General features: G+C 40.9%; 1 protein-coding gene across 1 annotated transcript in view; it reads left to right on the top strand.

Annotated features, from left to right (window-relative positions):
* LOC119465324 (ryanodine receptor-like) overlaps positions 1-13,292 on the top strand; it is a 268,769-nt gene that overhangs the window by 196,706 nt on the left and 58,771 nt on the right. The window contains 8 exon segments of the mRNA XM_037726127.2: positions 735-871; positions 4,432-4,567; positions 5,094-5,147; positions 6,624-6,739; positions 9,079-9,257; positions 10,275-10,345; positions 11,730-11,817; positions 12,329-12,454. Of these exon segments, the coding sequence (XP_037582055.1) occupies positions 735-871; positions 4,432-4,567; positions 5,094-5,147; positions 6,624-6,739; positions 9,079-9,257; positions 10,275-10,345; positions 11,730-11,817; positions 12,329-12,454 (907 nt within the window).

Here is a 13,292-nt window from a genome sequence, read left to right as displayed (position 1 = left end):
CCCAGCTCTGCAACTTGGGTTTCCCGTTTATAAGCATTTTTATGCAGACAATCTATTGCTGTGCGTAAATAGACAAGGAACTGATAAACAGAGGGGCTTTCATGTTTTAAGTCACTGTTCTGAGGAAAAACAAGACCTACATGCAAACTGTACAAAGTCTGATTGGCAACCAAAGCTGTGCAGAAACAATTTTTTCCCACTTTTGCTGATAAACATCGGTCCTGCCCTGACTTTGATATGAAAATTTACTGCTTGGTGTCACAATTGTGTGAGCTCCTAATCCCTTAGCCATTTCATTGGTTGAAGAAATTTCTTGTCCACACTTACCTAAATCTGTTGTTCTATGAGATAAAATATGTGCACCTTCAGGGAACGTTCACGCGGCCAACTAATGAGCCAGGACAAGCTAGGGTCATACCCATGTGCCCCCCCCCCCCAAAAAAAATCACAAATGAGTTTTATGCTTTATCATTTATATGAAATACACAATATATCAGGCCTTTATTATCAAAAGATTGTTTACTCTCCTGAATTTAGAACTTTCATCTAGTGCTTTCCTTTTACTATAATGAGTATACTAGGGAAATAAATTTAAGTCGTCCCTGTGAATTTGAGGTAGGGGGGCGTTATACTACAGATCTCATATAGAACTTCACCCAAGTTAGCTGACGTTGAGTTCTCTGGTAGACTGGTGCGTGACATTGTATTCCTGTTCCACGTTTCTTTTCCCATAGCCATCGACCAGCATATGGAAACTGTCTGGGTGCCTTTGCGGCCACCTTTCCTGTTGCCTTTCTGGAGCCTTCGCACAACAAGCACAACCCATACTGCATTCATGGCAAAGCTCAAGAGCATTCACTGGAAGCACAGGGTTAGTTTATTTTCTTGTAATGACAGGAGTGTGAAGCAAATGTGTCGTCCACACAAGTTACCAGGCCGAATCTCCTGCAGCTAGAATGAACAAAGCAAAGTGCCAGTGCACAGTACTTGGTGATGCTGCTCGGCTTTATGAGTGTACGAGTACAAGCCTTAAGAGCTGAACACAAAGTTAGGCGGCTCGCTAAGTGCCCATTTAAAAACAGTTTAAATGAGGTGGTTGCCCTGGGATCAGAAAGATCTTGTTTGCTATTTTAGCATCTCGGTCTTTTGAGACCTTCAGACTTTTATGCTTTGAAATCAGGCCAGTGAGAGTGACGGAAGCAACAGCAGAAGCATTGTGCAGCGTTGTTTCTGGTCTAGTTACGAGCAGTGTGGGCTTGGAACTTTTGTTACCAATGGCACCGGGCTTGTACAAAATTGTATGTGTCTTAGTAGCCAAGTAGTCTGGAAGAAAATAATGTGTTTGAAAGCTTACTATGAAACAGAAGCAATGTTATCTCAATTTTGAGTGTTGCGATCTCACACCTAAACCTACTTGAAGGAAATCTAAGGTATGAAAAGAGAGCAATCTTTTGAGCTAGTATAGTTTCCAATAAGAAGCTGTGTCCAAATTTGCATATTTCCTAAATAATGAAAAATTGAAACTGTGACATACTATCATGCTTTGACAAATGTTTAAGTGGGTAGCACCAGAACTGATAGTTGGGCGAGTTGATACGTATTCATAGCGAAATATTTAGCGCGCACAATAAATAGACAAGGACTCAGTGAAGGGGGACACACGAGTGCTTACTCAGTACTGTTTATTTTCGGAAAGAAACAGACCATAAATACACAAGCTATCTGCACTGAGCCTGTGCAACAAGATTCATCAGTATATACAGAAAAAGATTAAAAACAGATTTAAAAGGTTCAACCGGTATTCAATAATGCAAAATATTTGTCAGTGATTGCGACCCATGGTTGACTTATGGATTTTTCAGCACACCTTTTGATATGGAACGCTTCGGTTATTTCACGTGTTAGTTTGTTTTTATCTGAAAACAAAATGTCAGTGTCAAAAAATGCCGAATCACAAAGGCATATAATGCAGTGGTTCAACAAGTGCGAATGATTTTCTTTACCGAGAGAATGTTCCCGTTCTTTTAGACGGGTGTTCATGCACCCATCGGTTTCTCCTATGTACATGTTGCCACAGGTTGACGAAAGCCGGTACACAACACCTATTCTGCATTTTGTGAATTTTTGATCGTCTTTAGGACCGCAGCTGCATTTTCTTACCCTATTGTCAAACTTTTTTGAAATAGCTTGGCACAGTTTTTGCACCTTGCTAGGAGCGCTGAAAACTACTTCAACGTCATACCGGCTGGCAACTTCTTTAGCCCATGGGAAAAATGTAAGACGAACAAACTTGGAGAGCCGTTCCAGGCCATTGTTACTGAAAGAAGCACTTGGCAGCAGCAGGTAGCATCGTTTATCCAAAAACAGCTTTCCTGGTTAAGAAACCCCGATCCTTTGGCAATCTGTAATTCTGAGCCAGTGGAACAATATCTGAGGGTAGACAAAACAAAGGGATGTAGCGCCTTCAGCGTTGACGTACAAGATTTATTTTATTCGATTCGCCACAGAGAGTTGTCAAAAATGTTAAACTGTGTATTGGCGAAGATAATGATGAAGTAAAATATAGAAAGGACAGCGGAGTACCAGTGGGAAGCTTTATGGAAGTACTATTCTCTTACTTTAGCTCTACTTGTGTCGGTTGAAATGACGCAATGTATGTGCAAAAATCTGGTATATGTATAGGTTTCAAGGTAGCCCCTATACTCAGCGACATTTTTATGGCTCGTGTAGACCAAAGTATTTACAGTGCTTTAGGATGCTTGGGTAAAATTTGGCGATTTGTTGATAATTGTTTGGTTATTTTTGATGGGAATGAACATGGCTGCAATGTTGTGAATGTACTAAAAGCGTTTCGTGAATGTGGCGTAGGTTTTAAGTTTACCTATAAGATTGCCAAAGAAAACGAACTACAGTTTCTCGATTTCTCTTTGCGCTTGCTACCCGACCACACATGCTGGATGTACAGCCCTAGATGAAAAAAGCTCATATTGCAATACGAATCAGGACATTCGAAGATTGTAAAAAGCGGAGTTGCGGTGTCTTGCCTTCGGGCTGCTTTGGTAAAAGCTTGTTGCCACCGAATAAAAGAAAGCTTTGCCGATCAGGTAATAAGGTTAGCTTCAGTGAGATTCCCAGAACACATTATAGTGAGAGCGACCGAAAAGTTGAATAAAATAGTAAAAGGTGTACAGCCTACAGATTCTAGGAACAGGCATAGCACAATCAGGAAGCACCTTTCGGTGTTGCCTTACGTCCATTATTTTTCCCATGGGCAAAAGAATGTTTCCAGCCGGTATTGCGTTGAAATAGTTTTCAGCTCTCCTAACAAGGAGCAAAAACTGTGCCAAGCTATTTCAAAAAAGTTTGAAAATAAGGTAAGAAAACGCAGCTGCGGTCTTAAAGAAGATATAAAATTCACAGAATACAGAATCGGTGTGTGTACCGGCTTCCGTTATTAACCTGTGGGAACATCTACATAGGACAAACCAGTCGGTGCATAAACACCCGTCTGAAAGAACATGAACATTCTCTCGGTAAAGAAAATCATTTGCACTTGTCAAACCACTGCAATCTATGTCTTTGTGATCCGGTATTTTTTGACACTGACATTTTGTTTTCAGATAAAAATAAAGTAACACGTGAAGTAACAGAAGCATTCTATATCGAAAGGTGTGCTGAAAAATGCATAAGTCAACCATCGGTGGCAATCACTGACAAAGAATTGGCATTTTGAGTACCAGTTGAACCTTTTTAATCTGTTTTTAATCTGTTTCTGTTTTACTGATTACTCTTGTTGCACATGCTCAGTGCAGATAGCTGGTGTATTTATGTTATGTTTCCTTCTGAAAATATACAGTTGTGAGTAAGCGCTCGTATGTCCCCCTTCACTGTGTCCTTGTCTATTGTGCGCGCTAAATATTTCACTATGAATGTTTAAGTGGATTGTCGCAAGCATAAATACCTGTTCCACAATTTTGTAGTCATGCCTTTTCTGTTGTTATTCCTTTTCACACTTTGTCAGTGGCCAGAGCTGCGCTTCACACCTGTTATCGATGAGATTAGCCGGCCATGAACGGCGGATGATAAGAGCAGCATAGGATTGAGGACAAGGCATTGCTACAAAATTACGGCCATAAATAACATGCTGGTTTGCCACTTTTGTTATCACTGATGATAAAAAGTGCAGGAGGAACCTTGAACTTTTGGGAGGCTTCTTAGGTTAAATGCCCATTTGTCCTGAAGCTGACAGTTATGACAGGTTTGCAAGTCGCAAAGTAAAAAAGAAACTTGTGGTCACATCAGCACTTCAAAGTTGAAAGTAAAAATTACTCTTTGCAGTTACCTCTGGCATCTTTTTTGAGGATGCTCTAATATGAATGTCTTTGTTTAGCATTTTAGAATATACAGCTTTCCATGGTTATTTCTTTTTAGCCGTGATGGCCACCCTAGAGTCGAGCATGCCTACATTAGAGGACCTCATGGGGCAGGTTGAGAAGTTTGTGACCGGAAATGGGAAATATACCGAGCAGCCATTCATCATTGATGTTATGATGCCTATGCTTTGCAGGTAAGATTTGACAGGTCGTGCTTTTGCTAGCTTGTCATTACTCCCCTAGTTTCTGACAACATAGTGTTGCCTTTTGTGAAATATTTCTGTGGAATGATTTTTAGGTTTAGAACTTTCAATTGAGGTGCAAGATGACTCGTAACGTGCTAGCTTCATTATTGCGAACTCTTCTGTATTTCGTAACAACCCTGCTAATGGTACTTCATTAAGGTGTACCCGCAATGTGATGATTGCTTAACAGCTGAAGCACATCAGCGAGTGAGCCAATGTTTAAACTTTTGCAGCTTAAAAAGCAAAAGCAATACTTTTTCACAGAAATGGGTCACTTTCAGCTCTCGAAGCATATGTATTGCCATGGGAGATGACAGTGGTAGTGGCTGAAACACGCTTGACTGTGTCATTAGGTACTTAGGTACTACTATAAAAGCTGTGTAGTTCAAAAATAGCATGCATTTGCACAAAAGGGTGCTTAATGGCCGATTCATTTTCCTGCAGTTAAATTCCTTCTGTTTTGTATTTTTTTCAGCTACCTTCCCTTTTGGTGGAGTCAAGGCCCAGACAATGTCAACCCCACGTCAGGGTACAAGAAACATTATGCTGCATGATTCCACTTGAATGGCTTCAAGTGACTGAGGAATAGCTTAACATCACAGTTAATAACAGTTTAAGTGCAGGAAGCATTCTTGCAATTATTGTGATGTGTTCGTAGTACCTGTAGAGTACCTATGTTGGGCAGTTACTAAGAAAAGCAGCACTTGGCATCATTGATGCGCAATGTGCTGCTGGCACCAGTGCAGGCTCATTCACTTTGTTCTTTTTGCATTGTAGTCGTTCTGGTTCATTTCTAATTTCTATGTGTTGCGTAGTCCCCACTCAAAGTTTTTACAGTGTGGTTAATTGGTGATAACCTGATGGGTATAACTTTATGAAGAACTATATTGCTATTAGAGATTTTATTTTAAAGAACTAGACTTGGTCAAAGGATGAGGCTTCTTCTTTTTCTTCGTGTCATTCAGTTGGCAGTGCTTCAGAATTTGATGTCATGCTAAGTTGTAGTCTATTTGTACGAAGCAGTAGGATCAGCTAGGGTGGTCTATATCGGTTCAAATTTGCATGAAAGTATAACGCTTTATGCAACTACACGTTGGTTTTACTGTCCATGAGTTGGTATGCAAAGACTTCTCACTGTTACTTCTTTTAAAATGTGTAGACTGTGTGAATGCTTTTATAAATCGTGTAAGGTTAGTCTTAATTCAGTGTAGTAGGGAATTCTGAAGTTTTTGATAATCTTTAGACGTAGGTACTTACACCATTCATAATATGCTACTGTGTTGGCTAGACTTAACTATGATTTGACCTGTAGTTTACCATTATTCTTCAAAAGTAATGCATGCAATCAAAGCGGTGTACCAGTACTGACCTATAAGTCTCAAACTAGGAGGGCAACAAAAGGCTACAAAAGCTGAGGACCGGGCCACAAGCGATGGAACGAAGAATATTAGCCGTAGCATTAATGATACCGGAAGGTAGTGTTGTGGATTAAAGATCAAATAGGGGGTATCTAATATTCTAGTTGACATTCAGATGAAGAAGTGGGGTTGGGCATGTCACGTGATGAGCGTAAAGCAGATAAAATTGGGTCGTCTATTGAACTAACAGTATGGATACCTAGGTACAGGAAAAAAAGCTAAAAATGGAGGGAAATTAGGTGGTGTGATGAGATTGTTATATTTGCCAGTGTGGCATTTATTTGTTGATATCAAGCAGCTATTTGTATTTCGTCAGCTTAGTATATTATATATTACGTTTTCATGAGACGTATTTCCAGGGTACCTAATGATGCTACAACTTCTTGTACTATACCAAGCAGCTTTATAACAAGAATTCAATGCAAAACACCGAAGTACAAGCAGACAATAGGTGTTTGATTAGTGGAACTAAGAACAAATGCAGGCACTGTTTATTTACAAACAAAGAGCAGCTACTTTGTTTTACTGTGACTGCTTCCATTTTGCTTTTCTTTGAGATACCCTTCATATACCCTATTTTTTTACAGAAACCACGTGACCATGGTTACCAGTGACCATCTGACTGGCCTTTTGAAAAACGTCTTGAATCTTCTGCGCAAAACTGTCAACATTGAGGGCTCTCCTTGGATGATAACCATTGCAGGTGTGTTGACTTGTCCATGACCGTTGCCTCGATGCTTCTAGAATGCTGTGTCAATTCTTTAACTGCTGAGAACTGTTTCAGTCGTTAAACGGATGTCACTCGCAAATTTTATTAATTTCATGTCATTTTATTACCTTGTGAACTCCATGAAAAATGGTAAATTCAAACCTAAACATATGAACAAAAATATAATGACCTATTCGACCTAACAAAGTGAATCTAGAATCCTGACTCACCATTATTAGCATCTGCTATATGTGCTTTATAATTCATATTACATATAGCAAAGGTATTTTCGTGTGAGATATAGCTTTATGATAATAAGGTTCTATAGGAATGAGGGTACAAAAATTAGAAATGCCCTGCACGTCCTCAAGCACAAACACTAAGTGGCACGCGAGTGCCCTTTGTTGTATTTTGCATGGTGACATTCACAGTGAAATTTGCCCAATGAGCACAGCTGGCCACAGAAAGAAGAAGCTGTGCCTCAGAGGTGCTCCAAGGTAGAGTTTCAAAAGTTATAATGTCTGATCAGTGTGCCTCATATGTGATAGCAAAATAGTATGACTACACTACACTACAAGTGCGTGTTAATCCGAACGCATGAATGTTTTTTAGCAAACAGCTTTCATGACGGTTTCTTCTTTTCATTTATGCACAGAAAGCTGATCACTCAAACTGGGTAGTCGGAGATGGTTTGCCTACAATATTTTATTCAATATGCACTGGCGTATATTTTTTGTAAACCTTAATATTTCTTAATCCTTTTAGCACAGTCTTTAGAGGGCTTCGCTGTGCTTTCTTCAATTATGAATTGTATCTTTTGTCCTGCGTGTGTTGCTTATATGTAGAATGGTGCGCTATTCATTTTAATCTATTTAGAGATGCAATATTACACAAGATCTTTAGCAGAGTGGTACAATGCAGTAATAAATATTAAAAAGCATAATCGAACACAATGTATGAAGAAAAATTAACTGAAAGAACACTGACAAGCATTGGAAATTTTACAAGCATAATCAAACACAATGTAGGAAGGAAAATCCACGAAAAAGGCATTTAAACCTAAACAGTAACTTCTAGAAATTGGTCTGCTTTTTAATGGATGATGTGCACTACACACGAATACATGTCACCTTCATTTCTGTCTGGCGTCAACTGTATATATGAAACAAAAAGTGGCTGGAGAACTGCTAATGTTGGCATCACCTCATCTATTCTTCCATCCTTTTCATATGACAGTTGACTTCCATTTATTCGACTCCAGTTATTTAGATTTTTGGTTAACTCCATCCCAACTGAAGGTCCCGGGAGTCCAGGTGTACCTCTTGACCAGTCAGCATGCATGTAGCTGGCCGCTATGGTGACCCCAATATTGACCCCTTTAGTGGCAGGGTCTGTATTGGTGGAGCTTGGGGACAATGAATGTGTGGAACGCACGTCACCTTCTGTCAAAAACGCCTACTTTCGTCCTGCTCAGAAATTTTTTCAAGCAATTATCGCAGCTCAAAATGGCGGATTCATAGTTTTCACCCGATCCTAACACATGCATTTTTTTCTAGAAAATTGGGTCGAAAATTGCCTGCACGGTGTAATAGGACACAAAACCTAAACTGCCCTCGTGGCCTTGTGTGCTTTAATGCCCAACACAAATTCACTGCGGCGAAGCTAACTTTAGAAAGTCGGCAACCATGGTGCCACACTTATATTAGACTCTTGCCCATTTTTCTCGGGTAAAAATTGGCTGCACATTATATTTCTGCTGGATTCGGAGCTTTAACGTTATTTCTGCGTCAGTTTTCTACTTTTAACACATTGAAAGTGGGCGCACGTTAGATTCGGTGGGGGGGTGTCAGAATAGGACAGATACTGCCAAATGAATCAGTAGTGTGTTTGGAGTTTCTACGCATCATTTGATTTGACCCGCAGAATGATTCGATCAATTTCGTTGGTCCCGTCAGGGTCGACTTAACGGAAGTCTACTGCAGCCTCTATGGTCACTCTGTGGCTATAGTGTGTGGTATAGTGTGGTGCGAGATGCATTTATTGGGGCACGGGAGGAAAAAGTGCTTGGGTATTGAGCCTTTACTGAACAATAAAGAAATCCAGGCAGTTAAAACTAATCCAGTGTCCTTATTTCTGTCAGCTATCATAGTCTCTGTGTTCTTTAGTGGCATTACATCCAACCAGGTGGGTCATCTCTCTGTCGGCCCGCCAGTCAATTAATCGACCAAATAATTAAGCAACCAATTCACCTCAAACCTTGCATTAGCATTTTGTATTGACGACCTTTGTTCTGATGCTGTGTTTCTCTATCTTTTTTTCCTTATGCAACTCAGGGCATGCGGGTCAAATTGTGATAAACTCATCCGAGGAACTTCTGCGGGACCCCATCTTGCCACTGATGGAAAAAGTCCGGCAGTGTGCGGACTCAGTATTCCACAAGGAGGAGTGCATGCGCAGCTACCTCAAGTCCAGCACTGATGACACCTCCCAGGCTGAAAGCCAGCTCCAAGAGGTGCGTTGTGCACTCGGAACGTTTCATTTATTCAGTTTGATATCCTGCCCTTGAGCTAGCATGATGGCATTAGAGACATGTACAACATCTGATAACTATTCTGTTGACTCTGGCCTGTTGAAATCTTTATCATATTGGCACTATGCAAAATGGCATCATGCAGAATGTTGTTGCCGACACTTATCTAGAGTTGGTTTCAGCTTTCCTGTAACAATACTGTAACAATGATTCTAAAAAGCTTGCTATGAATAAATATATGGTCTTTCTGTGGCTTTTGTTTGTTGCTTATACATTCCTTCAAATCAAATCAGCGTAATATTATTATTATTATAATTATTATTTTTATAATTATTATTATTACATCTTATAGTAATGACAGGATGTAAAATATAAAGACCAGGGTCCCAAAATACAACACTGCAACGGCACCCTCGATGAAGATTACAAATAAATAATACAAGAATTAGCAACAGTGCGAACCAATGGAACAGATATATCAAGTAAAAAATAACATTAAGCATAAAGGAACAGAACACATCAAAACGCCTATTTTTGTGTACGTCTTGCTCTGTACATGGAGTACAAGTGCGCAAGGTTCAAATCTCAAGCAGACTACTTTAAAAGCAAAAGGAAACTAACGGTGGCAATATCCTTTGTCATATTAGTTTTTCAATTTTTCGAGATAATATAAGTGATAATATAAGTGTGCTGAATATATTAAGAACTAAAAAGTGTTCAGCTAACTGTTGAGCTTAATTGTCACAAAAATCAGATTAGCTGAGTTTATTAAAGGGAGGTCCACTCTATTGTATGCTATGCTGTAACACAAGATCAATGCTTTTGAGAATAACTATTGTGATGCTTCTAGTCATGGCTAAATGGTAGACTGACGTATAAAATGCTGTTGCACAGACTGAAAGCTATATTAGTATATTGCTTCAGCTGACTGTAGTTGCCGGAATGTTGACATCGAAAGCACATGTGTGTTCATTTATTCTTTTATTTCTTGCGTTTCAGGAATTCTCACTCCTTGTTCGGGACATATATGCCTTCTTCCCTCTGCTCATCAAGTATGTGGATCTTCAAAGGTGAGTGCTAAGAGGACAGCCTTCCTTCTGTAATTTTAAGAATATAGCTCTGACATATGTGTGCAAATGTATTGCATCAAGATGGTCTTATAATATAGCAATATATCAAAGCCGATAACAAATTCAAATAAAACCCAAGAAAGCACCTAGGCATCACAAAATGTAAATACAAGTGGAACACTAAACAAAGTACATTTTCAAGTAAAACTTGTATTGCGTGACAGATTTCGGTAGCGGCGTAGTCAAGCAAAAAGTCACGTGTGGCTCATACCCGCATTGGCAATGCGGGTATGAGCCAAGAAAAAGGAATAAAGAAGGAAGGAAAGAAAGAAAGAAAGGAAGGAAGAGCAGATGCGGGGAAAGCTGCGCTGCCGCCGGATCACGTGACGCGCGCGACCAATCAGGGTCGTTTGGTGTGTCGCTGGGAGGGAAAGGGAAGGAAAGGGTGCTAGCGCGCGCTCCGCCGGGAATCCCTCATCCTCGATCAGATCAGTTTCGGCGTCCGGATGGGAAGGCCGCACGTGGTGTGTTCCGCCAAAGAGCAGGCTGCGTTTCAGCAACGGCGCCGCGAACTCGCTCGGGAAAGGGTTCGTCGACGACGTGAAGAATCTAGCGTGGGAGCTTCAGAAGCCCAGGCGAAACGTCAGCGAAGAGCCGCGACCCCAAGTTGCGGGAGCGCAATGTTGAGGCCAAATGTCAACGAATAGCCGCCAACCCTGAGCTTGGGGCAAACGAAGCGCAACGCCTGCGACAGCGTCGTCTTGCCACCAACCTTTGCTTACCCCCCCCCCCCCCTTATCTCCACAGGGGAAGGGCTCTGAATTTTTCTTAAAAAACTTAGATCCTTTCAACCAAAATATGTTTTATGCACGAAATGGTCACATATAGGTCTCCATGTCACAGGTTGCACAGGAATGCATCTGCACCATGAGCTTATGTCATTGCATTTCAGCTGCATATGAGTTTCTGTTTAGGGATAAGAATACTGTTGAGCATGCTTTTCCAGATTGCCCGTAGAAAATTCAATTAGTGAGAACAGTCATGACAGGGTGACTCATTAATTTTAGGATAGCTAAATTTAAATGTGAACAAAATTTGAAGTTCACGAACCTTGACAGTCCAAAGCTGCTGAGGAAAATTTATAAGCTCAAGTCTGCCTGTGATGAGTTAAACTGCCTGCCCTGTTTCGAAGCTGTTAACAAGAGAATAAGCAGCAGCTTTAGACGAAGGTGTTAGACAGCTTGTATTTTTCGAGGCATTTATGTGTACTCATGTACGGATTTTATTTCTTAAAGCATTTTATATCTAACGCTATTTTTCAGAAGCCCATTGTAGCTTTTGAACGTTCTCAAATTGTCTTCTTCGTTTACACATTTTTCTCCAGAAACCACTGGCTCAAGAACAACGTGAAAGAAGCTGAACAAGTATACACTTGTGTTGCCCATGTGTTCAACACTTGGAACAAGTCTCAGGTGACTATCACTGATATTTGAGAGGGAAAGCTCTACTAAGCCATGTCTCGCAAGGTCATTCATTGCATCGCGATGACCTTGAGCCGCCGGCGCACGAGCCACCGCAGCGCAAATGTGGCAGGTGTGACGTCACGCCACGTGATCCGCTGCGGAGAGGGGTCACAGCTGCGCTCGCTCGGAGCCTCGCCCCTGCGGTACCACGTGACTAGGCGAAGGTTTAACGGCTCCTTCGCCAGCGCTTGAACGCTCGGTCTCGCCATGGATGGCTCACCGGCTGCAAGATGCAAGATGTGCGTGCGCTTCAGCGCACGCACACCTTGCATGATATAGAGGTGGTGGGAGCGTTCGAGATGCAGGCAAAAGAGGACTTAATATTTATGTTAACAGCGTTGAGCCAAGTGACCTGTGATATCAAACATTATGTAGAATCGTTACATACCCTTACATTGGCACTTCAACGTTTAGCAATAATGCAACTCATTTATATACATATTTTTTCCCTTACGTGCAGTACTTCCGGCGAGAAGAAGCCAACTTCATCTCCCAGCACGAGATTGACAACATGGCGCTCATTATGCCCTCGGGACGTGGACGAGCCAGCGTGCAAACCGTAGACGCTGGTCAAAGCCAGAAGAAGGTGGGTCCCATTTTGTGCAAGACCTGTGCATATGTTTCTAGGATTTCTTGTTCACTGTGTCTCCCTAGACTGTTACCAAGAGATCTGAAGACTACTCGAATAAACTGGAAATACCGAATCTAATTATTACTAACATATATTTGGGCAACTTCGTTTGTTGCTTTCTGAACAAGAAAAAACTATGTAGAGTGTAGAAACAAATGGGAAACATTGACCAGCCTGCTTAGTCGTGTCTGCTCCTTCGGTGCAAAGACAGAAAACGTTAAGGTTCACAAGAGTGTGGAAATGCAGTGATAGACATGCTGCTCCAATTGCTCCGAAAAAGAAGTGCCGTTACATGCTGCTCCAAACTATCATTTTTGTTAGTAACTGCTCCTAAACCTGCTTCGAAACGGCGTTGGGAAATTTGATCTACTGATTACCGACTGCTTTTGTGGCAACTGTGGTATGTGACTGATTACAATTACCTTGTGATGCTCACATTTATCGGCTTTGATCTCATTTCTGCCAAAAGAACTGCCATTTGAAATATATAGCTTATTAAGCGGTATTTTTGAACTTGACATGCAGGCTATTTTGGTGAAAAGTGACAGTGACTGAGATCACTTCGACCTTATACCGATTACGAACTGCTGCTTTGGCGACGGTTATTTGTGACTGCGGTTACTTTTATAATGTGGTGCTCAGCTTTACAGGTTTTATCTCAATTCTGCCACAAGTACTGGCATTTTAAATATATAGCTAATTTTACTACACGTTCGATAACCACCTATTTTCTGAATTGCTTGTTTCTTGCAATTTGCTCTGACTAATGTATATGCAATATGGTTCGTAATAG

Source organism: Dermacentor silvarum, chromosome 9, assembly GCF_013339745.2.
Source record: "Dermacentor silvarum isolate Dsil-2018 chromosome 9, BIME_Dsil_1.4, whole genome shotgun sequence".
NCBI lineage: Eukaryota > Metazoa > Arthropoda > Arachnida > Ixodida > Ixodidae > Dermacentor > Dermacentor silvarum.
Note: the sequence above shows the minus strand (reverse complement) of the source record. Positions and strands in the feature narration are given on the sequence as shown.